The sequence below is a fragment of the Meleagris gallopavo genome, chromosome 30 (genome assembly GCF_905368555.1).
Source record: "Meleagris gallopavo chromosome 30, MGAL_WU_HG_1.1, whole genome shotgun sequence".
NCBI lineage: Eukaryota > Metazoa > Chordata > Aves > Galliformes > Phasianidae > Meleagris > Meleagris gallopavo.
In genome coordinates this window covers 2,484,035-2,500,721 of record NC_139433.1, presented here as the reverse complement: position 1 = coordinate 2,500,721, position 16,687 = coordinate 2,484,035, and the positions used below count along the sequence as shown (strand labels likewise).

Here is a 16,687-nt window from a genome sequence, read left to right as displayed (position 1 = left end):
CCTCAGACCCGGCCCCGCCTTTATCACAGCGCTGTGATTGAGGCTCAGATTCTGCCCGCTCCGGCCTGCCGGGGCTCGGAGCTCTCGCCGGGTCTCCGGATTCGGGCCCTGCACTCTGAACGCGGTCCGCGATGTACCCGGCCCGGGCTCAGCCCGCGCTCCGCGCAGCCCCGCCCCCTGACCTCTGACCTCTGACCCCGCCGCGCCTCCGCCGCTCCCCCCGCCCTCGTGGAGTCGCAGCCAATCAGCGGCCGCCGCCACATCCGGGTCCCGCTCTCCCCCCTCCCCCCTCCCCCCACCAACCTCCGCCGCCGCTCGCGCCCGGCCATGGCGGAGGTGAGTGCGGAGCCGGTGGGGTCGCGCCGGGCCGGAGCCGGGATGGGACCGCGTCTTCCGCATCGCTTTTGGGCCGGGTTGGATCACTGCGGGATGGAGTGTCCGTGGATGGGTTCCGGGGAGCGGGGCCGGCTCCGAGCCGGGAGCTGCCGGGCCTTGGGCCCGGCTGTGTGGGGGGCGAGGGCCTGAGTGACGGAGGGGCTCTGGAAGGAGCTGGGCTGGGCCTGGAGCCGGGACCGGGCACGGAGTGGAGCGGTGCTGTGCGGGAGTTTGGTCTGGTGGGATCCCCGGAGGGGAATTGGAGGCAGAACCGTGGGAAGAAGCATTACGGGGGGGGTGTCCCGTGGGGGTGTTGGGCTGGGACCCTGTGACTTCTTCTGGAGCTGCTGCTGCTGCTGGATCCATCGCCCTGCATTGCTCTGACATCTCCTGGTGCTTCCCAAACACTGCTGGGCCTTGTGGTGATGGAAGCACGTGGGATTGATGGGAGCACTGGGAGGTCTGCGATGGCAGCACTGCAATGGGGGTCTGCAGTGGGGGCTCTGGGAGCTCTGCAGTGGGAGCACTGCAATGGGAGCACTGCGTTGGCTGCTGTTCATCGTGGGACAACAGCTTCTATCAGAGAAGCAGATTTCGCAGTTGGGACATCACAGCACTCCTCTGCCCGTCCCACCCAGAACAGTTCCATCTTCATTTTGGCCCTTGGAGCATCAGTGTTGCATTCCTCTTTATGCTGTTGCTTTGGTGTGACATTGGCTGACGCATCCCTTGGCCTTTGGGACAGCACAGGGCCTCGCTGATGAGGTTGGAGCATGGAGTGTCCCTTATGGCATCACCAGAACATGAGGTCTGGGCAGTGCAGGATGTGACCTTTGTGAATGTTTTGCTCCTTCAGATGCGTAGGATACAGCACAAATGTGTTCCCATCCATGCTGCTTTCCTTTGGCTACCACTGGGGTTTGAGGAAAGCAAATCCAAGTTGACTCTCACAGAGTTCAAAATACGTGTTAAACTAGCTGAGGAAATCACTTCAGTTATTAAAATAGTGATGTTAGAAGGAGAAGTGTTCTCTCTTTTTCCTCACTTTCTTGCAAGAGTTGCTTCAGCTTGAGAGACTTTCCATCTCTGGACAATCGCAGTCAGTACTGCAATGGAAAATGGCTTTGTCTGTGCCCTTCCTTTGTGTAAGGCACAACTCTTGATTGGTCTGATGTGCTCAAAAACTTGAGTCCAGAACACAGAATGAAGTGCTGAAAACATCCAGAAATACAAAGAAGAGAATGGATAATGGGTCAACGTCTGTGTAACTTCTGGGAGAAGCAGGGGGTTGGAACTGGATGATCTTTGAGGTCTTTTCCAACCCAAGTCATTCAGTGATTCTGTGATTATGCCTGAGAAGCAGAGAGTAACAGAAGGAAAACTGCTGCTGGGAATGCCTTTTCTTTTCCCGAGTGACCAATGGATGGAGGAGCCATTTTCCAACCTCATGGTTCACTGTGGAGGTGAATGGAGATCACTGCTGTTGTCTCCCATGGGGACGGAGCTGCCACCAGCAGTAGATGACACCACTGGTACTTCATCTGAGAACCACTCTTGATCTGGGAGCATCTGATGGTGCCCTGGTGTTCCTGCTCTCTTTCCAACACACATAATGCTGTTGTGTTTCCTTCCTCCTGCCAGATGGTTGCATCTGAAGTGTCAGACTGCAGCTCCTCACCTTCACATGGAATAATCACCCCCTTTTCCCTCTTACTCCTCTGGCTTGTCTGTTCCCCTAGTTCCTAATAATTTGAAGGGTTGTTCAGTTTTTCTTCTTTTCTCAATCCAAACACAGCAGTGCCAATCGTTTCATGGTGACCTCCAGCTTACAGCAGTTCCCACTCTCCCTAATGCTGCCTTAGTTCTTTGGGGACATAAACTAGTGATTAGTGACTGGGTTGTCATCCTGCCATATTACTCTTTGTTGTAGCATCTGATCTTTAATCCGAGAGCTCATCATCCCTGAAGTGTTCTGACACCTTTTCAAGCCAGCCCTTCTGCTGCTGCTGCTTTCAGTCTTCGTTTTCAGAATCCTTCATGTGCAGCTCCGTATTGATCCCTGTGTGAAGGAGGCACAGTCAATATATGGATCATTGTCTCAGGACAGGGAGCTCTGCTGATCACTCGAGGCAAAAGGGAGTGTAGCCCACACCCTTCTCATTCTTACCAGACTGGGATTATTTGTTTGGATGGATTTATCCAAGAGGGTTTTGTGCTCAGTCCCGTTCCAGCAAGGACCAGCAAAGAGACATTGAACTTTCCTGAGTTATGAATCCATTTCCCAGCATGGCCACTTTCAAAATGGAGGTTGTCTGAGCTCTTTCCTTCCATTAGCCCACAGATTCCTCCTCCCTTTTCTTCTCTGTGTGCTCTGCCTGCAGCCAGAATGGTCTGCAGTGGGGTTACCCTGTTGCTAATGCTCAGACCCCAGGGATGATGAATTGCAGCACACACTGTGCACCTCAGCTGGGACTGAGGCATCCTTCTTTCACTGCTCTGGGCAGGGGAAGGAACAGGAGTTCCATGGCTGCTTCACAGGTCCTTGCCTTCCCTCCTTCTTGGTCTTTGTCTTGATGGGAACATCTGCTGCCTTCTAAACCAAAGCCTGGAGTGGCTTTTTTTTGGTGTATACTTCCTTTTAGAGGATCAATTTTGATATGAACCTGTGTTTTTTAAGCTTTTAGAGCTTGCACTGAAGCACCCTAGATGCCCTGGCTCACAAGGAGGATCACAACAAGACGTCGGCAATGACTGTGTCGTTCTGATGCTCTGACTTCCTTCTGCCATCAGATGCTCTCAGTCAGCTCAAAGGCATCACTTAATTACCTGCTTGCTCCCTACCTAGGCTGAACTTGATGAACAACATTTCCATGTCCCTCAGCCCAGGGAGCTGCAGATGTTCTGGATTGCTTTTCAGGCCTCAGCCCATTATTGCTGCCTGAACTTCTGACCACGCACTGAATGCCAAAAGGCAGGATCCTGTTCTCACCATCCACCTGTCTCACCTCTTCCTACCTCACTTCTGCTACTTACACACCTCCAAGGCTCCTTTGCTGCTTGCTCAGCTCTGAATTTCTTGCCTGGCCCCTCTGAACCTCGTGAATGTGGTGGGGCCTTAGGGAGAAGCTGACATGGTGGTGGATGGCCATTTCTGATTGCATCCCCAAAGAATGGCTCAGGTCCTGAAGGTGCTGTTGTTCCAGCACAGCATGATGTGTGTGTTTGGGGGTTAAAATCCTTCAGTTAAGTGAGCGTGTAAACCATAAAGACCTGAGGTCTGAAGCTGATGAGAGGATAAATAATTAGCAGAGCGCTGAAGGTAAGATGGAAACTCCACCACATGCACTTAGAGACTGAGGGGAAGGTGCAGAACCCAAAGAGCAGAGCCCTGGGAGAGCTGCTGAATACACCTAACAAAAGTTCTTCTTGCACAGCACAATTTCCAGTGCTACCCTGTGTGGATTTTATTAACTTTTGCTTTGAAATGAAACTAATTACATTTACTGGTGGGGTTAAGAGGTGTGTTACACTCTTAAGAGATGTCTCAGCCATATCTTTCTCTTTCCTTGAAGGCCTCGGTGGGCAGGCAGAGCCCGAGGGTGGTACCATACCCAGCCCACAGCCTTTGTCCTGGAGAGGCCAGCCTTCAGAGCGCAGCAGGTAGCCATGCTTTATCCTTCAGTTTGTTGGTCTGATTTCCAGAGGAATCCATGCTCCTGGGGTCAGTCTGTCTTTCTTCCCTTTCTCCTTCCAACATCTTTGGAACTTGTTGGTTGATTCCGATGACGTTTGATGGATAAGTGTTAATGATGCCAAAGCTCCTACAAATGTCCATTTGCTGTTCTCCCAATATTATCCTGAAAATGCCTCCAATGAAGGAAAAGCTGCAGCGTGCATTCAGATGTATGACATCAGAGAATCCAGCTAAGAGAGGAGCATAAATACTTGGGAAACAGTCATGGGATACGAATGTTTAGGGAATCAGGCTTGTTCACAGAAGGACTTTGTTTAGTTGTTTCCATTCTTTCTCACTCCTTTCTGCCTAATCTCTTCTCTGGCTTATTGTGGCTGCACATGCACACAAGAATGGGTCAGGTTTTGTTGCATCAGAAGATTGGGTTCAGGGTGGTGCTGGTATCCAACTTCTTTTAATCCCTGCAGTTGTGTCAATGGGCTCAGCTGATCACCGACTGAACCTAGCAGAGATCCTTTCGCAGAACTACGGCGTACGGGAAGAAAGGGAAGAAGAAGATGATGCTCAGGAGAAACAGAAGTCTTTAGAAGAGCTGGAGAAGAGTTTCAGTGCCTCTCAGGTAAAGGCAGCAAGGGAGGGGAAATTATCTGATGGATTTTCTTGTTTTCTTTGACAGTACTAGTACCAAAGATCTTTGTGGGAAACTGTTTTGCTTGCTCTGTGCTGTGCTTAAGTCCACCCATCAATAGGTTTTAGATCTGAATTTGGATAGCAAGGAGTTTGATCTTTCAGCAGCTGACAGCAGTGCATGATGGTCTGCCAGGTATCCACTGACAGCTGTTCCTTCACACACGCTATCGAGGAGCCATCAGCTGTTGGCTGCATATGCAACATCCATTCCATGGTGGAGAGGAACCACAGAGAACAGACAGTGTGGTTCTCTGGTGGATGCTCCCCATGGGGGCCTCAGTGGAACATCTTGCTCTTCGGGTCTGGCCCAAGAGTAGTACAGGGATTTGCTCCATCTCTTCTTCTGTATCAGTACAGTTTTACTGTTTGGCATCTCTTCACCAGCATGAAATCTAGTATAAATATATTTTTAAAGTACTTCAACTGTATTGTTTTGGGGGTGAAATTTCCTGGCTTGTCCTTACCTTTGAGAAGAACAAGTCGTGGTATCCTGGGAGACCATACCCCCTTCATTGTGCAGCATTACCCAAGGCACTCAGAGCCCCCAGAAGAGCAGAGCTGCCATGACTGCCTCTGCATATCTCTGTGTTCACTGCAGCTGCTGTTGTTCTCGGTGATTGTTCCATGCCTGATGAAGCTTTGTCCTCCTCTCGCTCAGAGCAGTGAAATGCCATTTGAGGAGCTGCTTGCACTTTATGGCTATGAGGCATCCGATCCCATTTCAGAGCAGGACAGCGAGAGCAATGACATTCCTCCAAATCTCCCTGATATGACTCTGGATAAGGTAAGAGCAGCTGTCAGCTTGGGTGTGTGCTGCTGGCCTGCACTGCAGCTTGCTGTGCTGCCTTAAGCTCCACGGGTCTGGTAGCTCTTTTCAAAGGGAGTTTGGGTAATGCTAAGGGAAGGGGTCTGCCTGGTTCTAGTGCCCCAGTGCAAAACACCGGGTGCAGAAATGTGAATGAACATACAGAGTATGAAGGAGGCTGGAGGAAAGATAACTTTTAAAAAGAGCACTGTCACAACTCCGTATGGAACTTTGTTCACAGTTCTTGGCTTGTAAGGTGAGTCTGTGAATAGACAGGGAAGGGTTGGATCTACCTTCAGTGCTAGCCAACCTATCTCTGGCTTCCATAGGAATCCACTCTCCTCTGAACACTTAGAGGAGAGCTTAAAGGGTGAATAATCCAGGGGTGATGGGGAGCACAAGGGAGAATCTGCCTTTGAAGCTGTGGGAGGGTGAGGAGAGCTGTGGATGCAGCCACCCTGGGGCAGAAATGCTTTCCTCTAGACCTTGCTCCCCACCCCCCTTCCTGCTTTCATGTAATTCTTTTTTAATCTAAACTGTTTTTCACTTTCTTGTTGTTGTTAAAAGGAACAAATAGCGAAGGATTTGCTTTCAGGGGAAGAAGAGGAGACACAGTCTTCAGCAGATGATCTGACTCCATCAGTCACGTCCCACGATGCATCAGACCTATTCCCAAACCAGCCTGGCTGTACGTGTTGCTGATTTCTAAATAATTGTTTTGTACTTCCATGTGATCTGCAGGGTAAAGCAGGGATGTATTTCTTTACTTTGTCACTAAGTTCCCTGACATAAATTTTCCCACATTCCTTCTGGGGGCTGTGAATAAACTTGTGTGCTGGTGGGGTCACCCAGCATCAGTTGGACACGATAGAGTGTAGGTGGGCACTTGGGATCAGGAGAGAGCTGTGTTTAACCATAGCTCATAACACTGAGAGAGTGAGAAATGTTTTGCTACCTGTTGCAATTACAGTCTGTAAGATCAGTGCTGGGTCTGACATCTCTACAAGTGAATAAATTCAGTAGCAATAGTGGCCTGATGTATTGTGGCAGTTGTTACGTATCAGGCATGAAGCTGAAGTGCATGAGAGACTCAGTGTGAAGGGATCTTGTTCCTTCTGCTGCCTCACAAAATGAAGGGTTGGTTGGCATCACCCATATGGCAACTGTGCACATTCTTTTCTTTAAAAGGGAAGAGTGGAAATATGGGTAAGTTGTCACTGAGGACCACTCTGAAAGACAGAAAATAAAGGAAAGGAAGGGGAACGTGGAGCGGTAGAAATAAATCGTTTCATAACAACAAATCTTTCCCTTTTCCACAAAGCAAACAACTTCCTTGCTGATGAAGACAAAGAGCCCTGTTCATCTCCATGTGCTTCCTCCATGGCTGAGGAATCAGAGGAGGATTCCATGCCATCTAGCGAGTGTAAGAAGGTAAATGGTTGAAGTGCATCCAGGAGGGGAGCTGAGGCAGTGTCCCAGAGCCTGAGGAAAACGTGACACAAAAGCACTGTGATATTCCTCAAGCAAGTTTTCTTGCTTTAACTCTTTTTGCTCAGTGCCTTGTGTTTTGTGGAAGGCAGTGGCATACGTGGATTGGAAGTGTTTCTTTAATGTGATCTCAAAATCTCTTACCTGTTTTCTGCTTCACGTATGCAAAGTGCTGTTGTGCCTTGGTAAGTCAAAAGTGCACTCTGTAGCCCTACAAAAGGGAATTGCTGGGCAGTATTCCCAGTGGGCTTTACTGGAGGGGAATCATCTTATCAAAAGGAGGAGCAGATTCCAAATTCATCCTGGTTATGAAGGTTGCAGGAGACCTTTAGCACATTTTTTTACTCCATCCTCAGCTATTTGCTGTACATCTAAAACAGGGTAAATGCCTGAGGTCCCTAAACTATGCTCTGTCTAGTTGTAAATCTTTCTAGCTACCTTATAAAGTAGTCAGAGTTCCCTAGAAGTTATAGTGACACTGGGGACTGCAGATTTATCCTGGCCTTGTCACAGTCCCTAAATAATGAAGTAAACTCAGTGCCCACATGCAGCCTGTTCCATTTACCCAACTCTCTGTGTTTTCAGGATATCAGTATTGGACCTCAGTTTCAAGCCACCGTTCCCATCCTGCACTTAAACAGGCACAGTGAAAAAGGTAAGGCAGCTTCCTTGGTGTGTCTTATTTGGGTGTAGAGTTGCTGTCCTGGGGATTTGATGGGCTCTGGATCACTAAATCTATTTTGTATCTCTCAGCTTGGCATCTCTCAGTATCAACACCAAAATTTACAGCTATACCCAAGCTAGCTTTAAACTAGCTTGCTTGGATTTGGCTAGTAATAGAACTACAGAAGCTCCATGAAAACTGGCTTGGCATGACAGGTTAGGAGGAGGGGAGCTCATCTGTAGCCAAAGCAAGATATATTCTTCCCTGGCATCTTCCTGAAGTAGCAAGAGTTACTTCCAGTCAATACTGCCTGGAGCTGACAGTTCCTAATTTGTTCTGCAGACATGCTGATGTGCAAATTGTCTCATAACTAGTGCACTGCTAGCAGCAGCATGTTGAGTTTCTGAAGAAGATAGTTAACAGAAAAGCACCTCTTTAGAAATGACTCACTTCCTTACTGGTTCTTTTCACCCAGCAGACTAGAAGCAACTTAGTTAAAGGGGAGAAAAAGTGTTCTCAGCCTTTTGTACTAAAGACCACAGATTTAGTGCGTTTCATGCAATGTGTATGTTTGCATCAGCATGAAATGAGAGGAGACTGACAGAAGATCCACATAGGGATTTTTTTTATGCCCTGTCAGTGCTTCCTCTGACCTGACTTTGTGTGGCAGGAGTCAGTTCCTTTGCCTCTAGAAAGAAGTGAACAGGTGAAACATGAAGGGTGCTGATGGTTTTTATCTGAATAGAAAATGAAATCACTGTATTTCTGGTTATTTTCATTGCAGAATCCCTTTTTGCTTTCCTCTGCGCTGTTTATTTTACTTAAACATGTCTACATTGCTTTGTGCCATGCTCTCATGGACTCAGAGCCTTGAAACCTAAAAGGGGCGATAAGCACATAGTGATGCTGTGTGCTGCTGCTATTTTATGTGGATGGAGCAGCTCATGGGGGAGCATTACAAGCTAGCACAGCTTTGCAGCTGCTTAGTTTTGTTTCTAGGATGAAGAGGGTCTTGAGCCTAGGCCAGACTTGTAGCTGAAAGCTGCCTTTTCTTCCTCATTCTTATGTTTGCTGTTTGCTGCATGTGGGAAAAGACACCTTACAATCCATAGTTTTTAAGTTGCCAAGATTAATGAATCAAAGCAACAGAGAACATGGTTACAACAAAACTCATCAGCCAACCCTTGTGAAGAAGTAGACACAAGTCAAGCCTATGCCTGGGGCTCTAAAAGAGGTATAAGCAGTATTGAGCTTATCTGCCTCCGAAATCAGGAGGGAAAGATGCAGTGCCTTCACACAGATGGCTGCCATCTCTAGTGCCAGCCTGGAGTCCAAGCAAAGGTTTTCTCTCTCCTTCTATCTCTGCTGTGCATGTCCATGCTGATTGTTTCTCAAAAGCAATAGGATTCTCTGAGCTTATTTCAGTGCTTTTTCTGTTAGCCTATGAAAATGAAGATCAGCTGCTTTGGGACCCAAACATCCTACCTGAAAGAGAGGTTGAAGAGTTTCTATACCGTGCTGTGAAGCGGCGGTGGGACGAGCTGTCTAGCAGCAGCCTGCCAGAAGGAGAGATGGTGAAAGACAACGAACAGGTAAACCCTGGTAGCCAGAGATACTATCAAGATAAAATTCTGTCATAATGGTGCAACATTCCTTCAGAGATCCTGAACAAAGCTCACTTAAAAGAGAATGGGGCCTCCCTCCTGTGATCCTCTCTTCCTGTTTCCTAGATAAGTGAGACTGCCCCTCAGATGCTCTTAGGAGGCTCTTCATCATGCCTTTGCAAAATCTCTGAGACAGAGCTTGCAGCATGATCATCATTTTGGATCTGCCTTCTGTACATTCTGTGTCTTTTTCTTTTAAGCCAGCAGAAGGTGAAACTTCAGAAAGACTTCAGAGAAGTTGTGCTTCCCCTGAACTAGCCAGGTTAGATTCTCACAGCAAGCCCAGTATCTGTAGAAAGACAGAAGCACACCAGTAATCTCTAGAGCTGCTAGAACTGTAGCTCTAGAGCTGGAAGAACTGCATCTTCTCAGTCCTAGGGTTTGTAATTCAGTGCTGTGAAAATGAGAAACAGTATAATTCAGAGTGGTGGCCAAGCTGGGGCTAAGGCAAAATGACTCCCGGGAAAAATAAGTGTTAGAAGACAGATGTGAATTGTAAGGAGCTCTGCTTTGGTCTGTTTCTCTCATACACACTGTCAGCCACTTTCTTTTGTGTCCTAGGCTTTGTACGAGCTGGTGAAATGCAACTTCAATGCAGAAGAGGCATTACGGAGGTTACGGTTCAATGTGAAAGTTATCAGAGGTGAGAACCCCTGTCTGGGTTCTACCCCAAAAGTCAAGGTGCATAGAATTCTTCCTGGATTCTGTACATTTTCCCCAATTTCTCTCTTTTTTTTTTTCCTCTAGATGAGCTTTGTGCTTGGAGTGAAGAAGAATGTAGAAATTTTGAACATGGCTTCAGGGTCCATGGGAAAAACTTCCATCTTATCCAGGCAAACAAGGTAAGAATGTTCACCCCTGCATCACACTAAGACAGAGGGAATTGAGACAGAGGTGTATTTTGAGCCTTGGCTAATGCAGGAAGTTCAGGACTGCTGAGTTCCAACCCCGGGCTTTGTGTTGACTCATGCTAGCAGGTGATGGGCTGTTCACTGCCCTGCTCTGCCTTATTTTCCAGGTGGGAGAAGTCACAAACAACACTGGCCTGCATGAGTGATGTCAGTTAATTACTGATTAGCCCTTTCTGGAAGTCTCAAAAAGTTCTTTCCAAACTCTCAGCCCTTGCAGTACCTTCTGTGAATGAGTGAGTTGAGCATGTGGATGTTTTGTAAAGTCCCCTGGGGTCCTCTAGAATGAAAGATGCTGTTGTAGGGAGAACTGGGCCCCAGGACATATGCTGCTGTGCTGGGAGTTGGCAGAACCAGAGAGTCCAGTTCTGCAGCTGATTCATTGTGGGCATGTTGACTCTGGCCAGTGAAAATGGATGCAGGTTTGCTCTCTTGATGTTAAGTGTGCTACTGGAGGTGCAGGAAAGTCCTGCATGAATGTACTGTGTGTGAGCCCACGCTGGGGTCTGCAAGAACAATTATGCACCATGGGGAATTCCTTCTCTGGCTGATTACCACCTTGGAAATCTCAGTATCTGCTTCTGTTCTGCAGTGTAGATGTGTCCGTAGCAATATATATATCGCCACCACGCACTTGACTTTCTGTGCTGATAAAAAAAATGGGTGAATAGCCCTTGCTCTGTGAGACACATCTGGATGCTGACTGTGATGTTTCTCCTCAGGTCCGTACTCGGTCAGTGGGCGAATGTGTGGAATATTACTACATGTGGAAGAAGTCAGAACGCTACGACTACTTCACTCAGCAGACTCGTTTAGGAAGGAAGAAGTACGTCCTCCACCCTGGAGCCACGTGCGTGGAATATTCTCACACTAAAATTAGTAATATTGTGAAGATCCCTGCTGCAAAGCACCTCCACTGTAAAGACTGTGCTGTCTGCTCTGGTTTTTTGGGGTGGGAGCACATAGCCCGTCCTCAGAACATAAGCCACTGTTGGTGTGGGAAGGGATGGTTAAGCAATTATGTGCTTGGATCTGGACTGACTTATGCCAGGAAATACTGCTTTCTTTTTTCATATAAATGCATTCATGAGAGAGGTTAGGACCAAGGGCTCAGGGCTACTCTCAAGATGGATGAAATTTCAGGAATAGGATTTTTCTACGTACTCAGTTTCTGATGGAGGTGAATTAATTTATTTCCCAGATGCTCCCCTTTGAGGCAAATTGAAATCTATGTTAATTACAGCAAATGCTCTTCTAAAAGGTTGAAGCTGAAATGCTTTAAAAGGTCAAATCAAAATATTTAAGTGGAATCCACACTGACTTAACTGTGATTGCCTCCATGCCAGAACCTAAACTGGGTTCTGCAGACTGAGAAGTGATGTACATTCCTTTTTGTGAGACCTCTCCAGCCCTGTTGCTTTATTTGTTGGTGGGTTTGGATCCGAGTCTTCCTTGCCTACATCTCTCTGGTTTGTGGGTGGTCACTGTCTGCCTTTCCCCACAGGGATTACACTGACAATGATTTGGATGGGGGTGAGGTGGAAAACGCCAGCCGCTCTCGGAGCTCCCCACCCATTCCCTCTGCCACCAGCTGCCTGGACTCTCACTTTGGCCAAGACCAGCTAGCAATTGAGAGCACAGGTAACTTCCTTCCCTTCTTTACCACAGGAGAGGAGTTATCTTCCTCTCCATCACTCAGCAGCTGGACCCTCCTTTTGCCTTCCTTCTTTTGCCGTTATCCAGCAGTTGCTCTTTTCCCTGTGTCGTGTCAGTGTGCTCACAGAGTGTGGTGCATGTAAAAGGAGACTTGGCTTTCTCTGCACTGATGAGCGCTGACTTTTCTAGAGTTGACTTCCAGTTGATCCTGCTTCACATGCAGAGGAATGGCCCGTGGCATTCCCAAAGCAAGAGAATGCACTGACTTTGGGCACCTGCAGTAAAGAGTTGTTTCCAATGCACCTGCTTTAGTTAATGTGCATAAGTGTGTTCTCCAGAGGCTGATTTGAGGCACCAGAAGTCAGTCTGTACCTGTGAACTGCTCTCAGAGCTATGAGAAGACTCAGAGAGACTGAGTTGGGTTCACTCCCTCTCTCCGTCCTACCACAGAGAAGGGCTTCATGTTGGCACCTGCCAGGTGCTAGAGGGAGTGGAGTTTAGGATGGGGTTTACAATGGAGAGTCTTGAGATTTCCTTTTAATTTCCATAGAAACACCAGTGCCCCCCTATCTGCTGCCTGCCTTTCTTTAGTAGATGCTGGCAGGATTCATGCTTGCTATAATAAAGAAACATTTTTGCCATCAAACAAGAACTGTTCTGGACAGGTGGGATTTGAACTGGATTCTGGTTTTCATATGTTATGGACTCAAAAGTGAAATACTTTGATTTCACTGCTTTCCTCCCCTTCCTCCCTCCCTCTCTGTCCGTCTCCCTTACATTTCCCTCCTTTGCTTCATGCAGAGCCCCTGAGCGTGGAGAGCACAGCCTGCAGCCTGGGCAGCATGAGTGAATCGGGACAGGGCTACGAGTGCAGTACTCCTTCAGAGACGAATTGTTCCTTTGACCCTGCAGAGGAAACCTCCTCAGGCACCATCTCTGCTTCCTGCACACGGCATGCTGTCACCCCCTCGGACACGGGGCTCTTTGCTTTGCCACCAGCAGGACCAGGACTGGCAGAGAAGCAGGAGACATTACAAAGCTCTGGTGAGACGATAACCATGGACTTCACTCTCCCTGCAGACATTAATGAGGGTTTGCCTTTAATTGCTGGCCCTGTGGATTTGGGCAGAGACCCAGAGGCAGTGGTGGCCCCTGCTCAAGTGTCCTTATCGGTCACAGATTTTGGCCTCATTGGCATCGGAGATGTAAATAGTTTCCTGACTGCTCATCAGGCCTGCTCAGCACCTGTGGCTCGGTCAGAGCCTTTGTCACAGTGAGAATCTTCAGTCACAGACCTGTCACGGACCCAGCAAGGACTTGGACCTGACTGAGTCAAATCCTGGAACTTCCACTGTTCTGTAGGGACAGTTTGGAGCTCTTGGTCAGAATCCGTCTTTCCATCCTCCTTGATCCAAGGCTACAGTGAAACCAAACACATTTCTTCTCCAGCGTGTTCTGACACAGTCATGCAAAGCTGGTGGCTGGCTTGAGTGAGGGGGGAGGCTCATGACCCCCCCATTTCGTTGACCATGTGTTACCCCAGGTAATGCCAGGCTGTTGGGAAAATCCCTGCCCTCAGTACAGGGGAAGTGCCCTTTGGCCCAATGGGACAGTGTGAGTGAAGAGATGTTTTGAAAACAGGGATGTATTACGGGCACTTCAGGGCTTGGACAGAGGGTCTGAGAGCTTAGGAAATCAGCATGGAGCACAGTCTGCTTGGGCTGGAGGGCTGTTCACCAGCAGAGGTGAACATGATGATGCCAAAGGAAGGTGAGGAGTCCTGGCTGTTCACCCACATGTAGTGCATTGCAATAGAAGCCACTCTCCCCCCTCCCCTTCTCGCAGATTTCCTGCGCTCTGAGCTGTGGGTCGTGGTGGTGCAGACACTGCTGTTCTCAAAGCTCCTGCAGTGTGCATTTCCCTCTGCCCACACTGCCCCCAGCTGCAGGTGCGATGGTGCAAACTCTTCCAGTCCTCTAGCCAAAGCTTCAGGGCTTGGAAATGGACGCTGCAATAGTATGGTGCATGCTTAAGCCTTTCCCACCTTTCTTTGCAGAAGAAGGGAATGGTTATCTCTGAGTTGAATCTCGCTTTGGACAGTGGCTGGAGCTAGAATTGTGAAGGTGAATACGGAGAAGCAGAAGGTGCCAGCACAGGGCAGCTGTCAGCTGTTCTGACCCCACCACTGGCCTGCGTTTCCCCGGAGCAGTGACACCAAATGCAGGACGGATGTGTGTGCATCCTGGGAGGGTGACAGCTTTCAGCCCCTGTACTGCTGGAATCAGAGAAAATTGCCCACAGCAGCACCAGACATCCTCACTGCCACTTTGAGCATACTTTGTGCAACTCAGCCCCTGGGGCCCCCAGTGAGTGCAGGGCATCAATGCCAGCACCGAGACCCAGCAGAAGAGCACACGGCATTCCTTTCCCTTTCCATCCACCTCTGTTCTAAAACATTACCCCAAACTCTCATAAAGGAGAGAAGGGGATGTCTGTACTGCCATTAGCACTCAGGAGGTGATGGGGTGGGTAGGAGGTGGCCTGCTGCTGTGCAGAGAGCTGTGGTGGCCGATTGGTGTCACAGATGTGTGCCAGGTCTAGGGTTTGTCCCTGGCTTAAATCCACTAATGGTTCTCATTCCCTTTTCCCGTGCAGGGAATGCTGTCTGCTGACTTGCTAGGCAGGGCTCTGGTGCAGATGTTTCCTTCCTCCAGACATTTTCTGTGTTTGAGAAAGGGTTTGGGTTAAGATTTTTTTGCTTATTTTGGTAGAAGCCTTCAGGCTGTGATCCTGCAGTTGCTTCTGCTGCCAGTGGATTTGGAAGATGACTAAAACTATTAGCCTGGATCTTCGTTTTACCTGGCACGGTGAGGCTGCACTCCTGCGGAGGGAGCACAGAGACAGCGCCAGTCAGCTTCAAGGGATGGCTTAGGATCAGACCTCGTCTCACCTTCTGAGCCCCAGACCTGTTCCCCTATGCCAGCAGGGGGTTGTTTCAGTCCCAGCCAACGCTGAGCTGTGCCAAGATCCTGACACAATGCTCTTGTGACCGGGCATCGCTCTGCGAACCACATATGGTAAAACAGAGGTCTTTGGCTGCACCCAGCTGCTGGAAATGGAAAGCAAATCCAAATGCCAGCTCCATAGTGGAACTTCCCAGGCTGTGATTCCCCCTTTCTGGGGGAGAGAGGAAGCTCCTTGGCTGGAAGGGGAGGAGGGGGCAGGGAGAGAGCAGCTGCAGCCCTCCCAGGGAGGGCCAGGCCTTGGCTTCTCCTCTCCATCCGCCAAGAAGGTTTTTAGTTTTTCCTGAAACTATTTTTTCTTTGGTTTGTTTCAAGCCCCGATGAGAGCAGAGGGGAGGCTGGAGGAGGCAGAAGTGTCTCTTATTTATATTATTCAGTGTTGTTTACAGATTCGCATGGGGTCTTTCAACGTGTCAACAGGAGAGCGCGGCGCATTTTTCCACATCACTTTAAAGGGAGAGGGGTGGAAAGGGCCGGGATGGGGAGGGGAGGCACAGGGGGAGGAGGTTTGATTTTGTTGGGGTTTTCTTTTTTTTTTCCTTCTTACAAAGCACATTCACTTGGAGATGCTCCCAGTGCTGGACTCTTTCCCCCTTCCCACCTTCATGCCCTACACTGTGAAGTGATACTGCCTTGAAGGCCCCTCGCCGTTATTTATTTAATTAAAAACCTAATTTGAAAGCGAGCAGGAAAAGTACATTGGGAGTTTTTGGAGAGACCGAGGTGTCGTAGCCCTGTGCGTGGCAGTGGAGGTCCCAGAGCCCATCCTGGATCACATTCCCCCATCCTTTGTGCTCCGGTGACCTGCCAGGACCTGTGTCAGCAGCGCAGAGGTCCTGCAGGGCTCAGGGCAGAGCGCTGCCCGCACTGACAGCCCCTGCATGGCTGTGGGTGCTCCTGGGGCAGCAGGGAGTGAATTTCCCCCTCCCCTCCCCCCCATGCTCTGCGTGGGGGCTGACGGGAGAGCTCGTGGGTGGGCAGTGGGCATCCATCCGCCTGCCCCAGACCTCGTCTGGGCCTCGTGGCCCGCCCAGGCTCTCATCTTCAGTCCCAAGGCTCAGAGGAGGAAGGAGACCCTCAGCGCTCCTCAGGCGAACCGCAGCCTCGGGAGCTGAAACCCTCGCTTGGCTTTCTCCTCCTGGTTGTACTGCGCATGCGCACGGAAACGCAGAAATGGCGTTTCTCTGCTCTAACCGCTCTACTCCGCCAGTCCTCTCATGTTTATGGTAACGGGTCCTCCTGTCGCTCTGCGCACGCGCACGAAAAAGCACAAGGGCTTTTGTTTTGCTCCAACCGCTCTGCGCAACCAGTCATCCAATATCCATGATCTTTGGTCCTCCACGGAGCAACGCGCGCATCCAACCGCTCTGCGCAACCAGTCATCCAATATCTATGGTCTTCGGTCCTCCACAGAGTAACGCGCATGCGCGCGTAAACGCGGAAGTGGCGCCGTGATCCTGAATGGAAGGCAGTGAATATCTGAGGCCTGAGGGCAGCAGGGCTGTGCTTAATAACTCAAGCCGTTAACAAAATAACAAAACACTTTTTTTTTTTTGGTAAGAAAACACAGCTCTCTGAGTAGAAATGTTGTTCTGCTGCTGCTGTTTGTGAAGGCAGAAGGAAGGAATATATCTGCATATATAAATGGTGGATTATGGAGTGTGCTGTTGTGTGTTTTATACGCAGACATAAAAGGAATTGTATATAAATATGAATAAAG

The 16,687-nt window shown here is 49.2% G+C and overlaps 1 protein-coding gene across 4 annotated transcripts; it reads left to right on the top strand.

The window, feature by feature from the left end:
• Positions 1-247: 247 nt before the first annotated feature.
• Positions 248-15,661, top strand: MIER2 (MIER family member 2). 4 transcript variants are annotated; one of them, XM_085211403.1, is made up of 13 exons: positions 248-336; positions 3,948-4,035; positions 4,537-4,688; positions 5,358-5,543; positions 6,132-6,252; positions 6,886-6,995; positions 7,638-7,707; positions 9,157-9,308; positions 9,942-10,023; positions 10,128-10,222; positions 11,011-11,114; positions 11,793-11,929; positions 12,746-15,661. In XM_085211403.1, the coding sequence occupies exons 1-13, from the start codon at positions 328-330 to the stop codon at positions 13,219-13,221; spliced, it is 1,782 nt and encodes a 593-aa protein (XP_085067529.1). In that variant the 5' UTR covers positions 248-327; the 3' UTR covers positions 13,222-15,661. The 4 variants fall into 4 exon arrangements, with proteins under 4 accessions (XP_085067529.1, XP_085067528.1, XP_085067530.1 ...); XM_085211402.1 differs by having other exon boundaries at positions 11,011-11,138; XM_085211404.1 differs by having other exon boundaries at positions 249-336; positions 5,418-5,543; positions 11,011-11,138.
• Positions 15,662-16,687: the final 1,026 nt, after the last annotated feature.

Excerpts from the sequence above, each read along its gene's own strand:
- MIER2 (XM_085211402.1), top strand. Across the intron at positions 6,996-7,637 it reads CATCTAGCGAGTGTAAGAAG|GATATCAGTATTGGACCTCA; the intron begins GTAAATGGTTGA and ends CTGTGTTTTCAG. Across the intron at positions 10,223-11,010 it reads ATCTTATCCAGGCAAACAAG|GTCCGTACTCGGTCAGTGGG; the intron begins GTAAGAATGTTC and ends GTTTCTCCTCAG.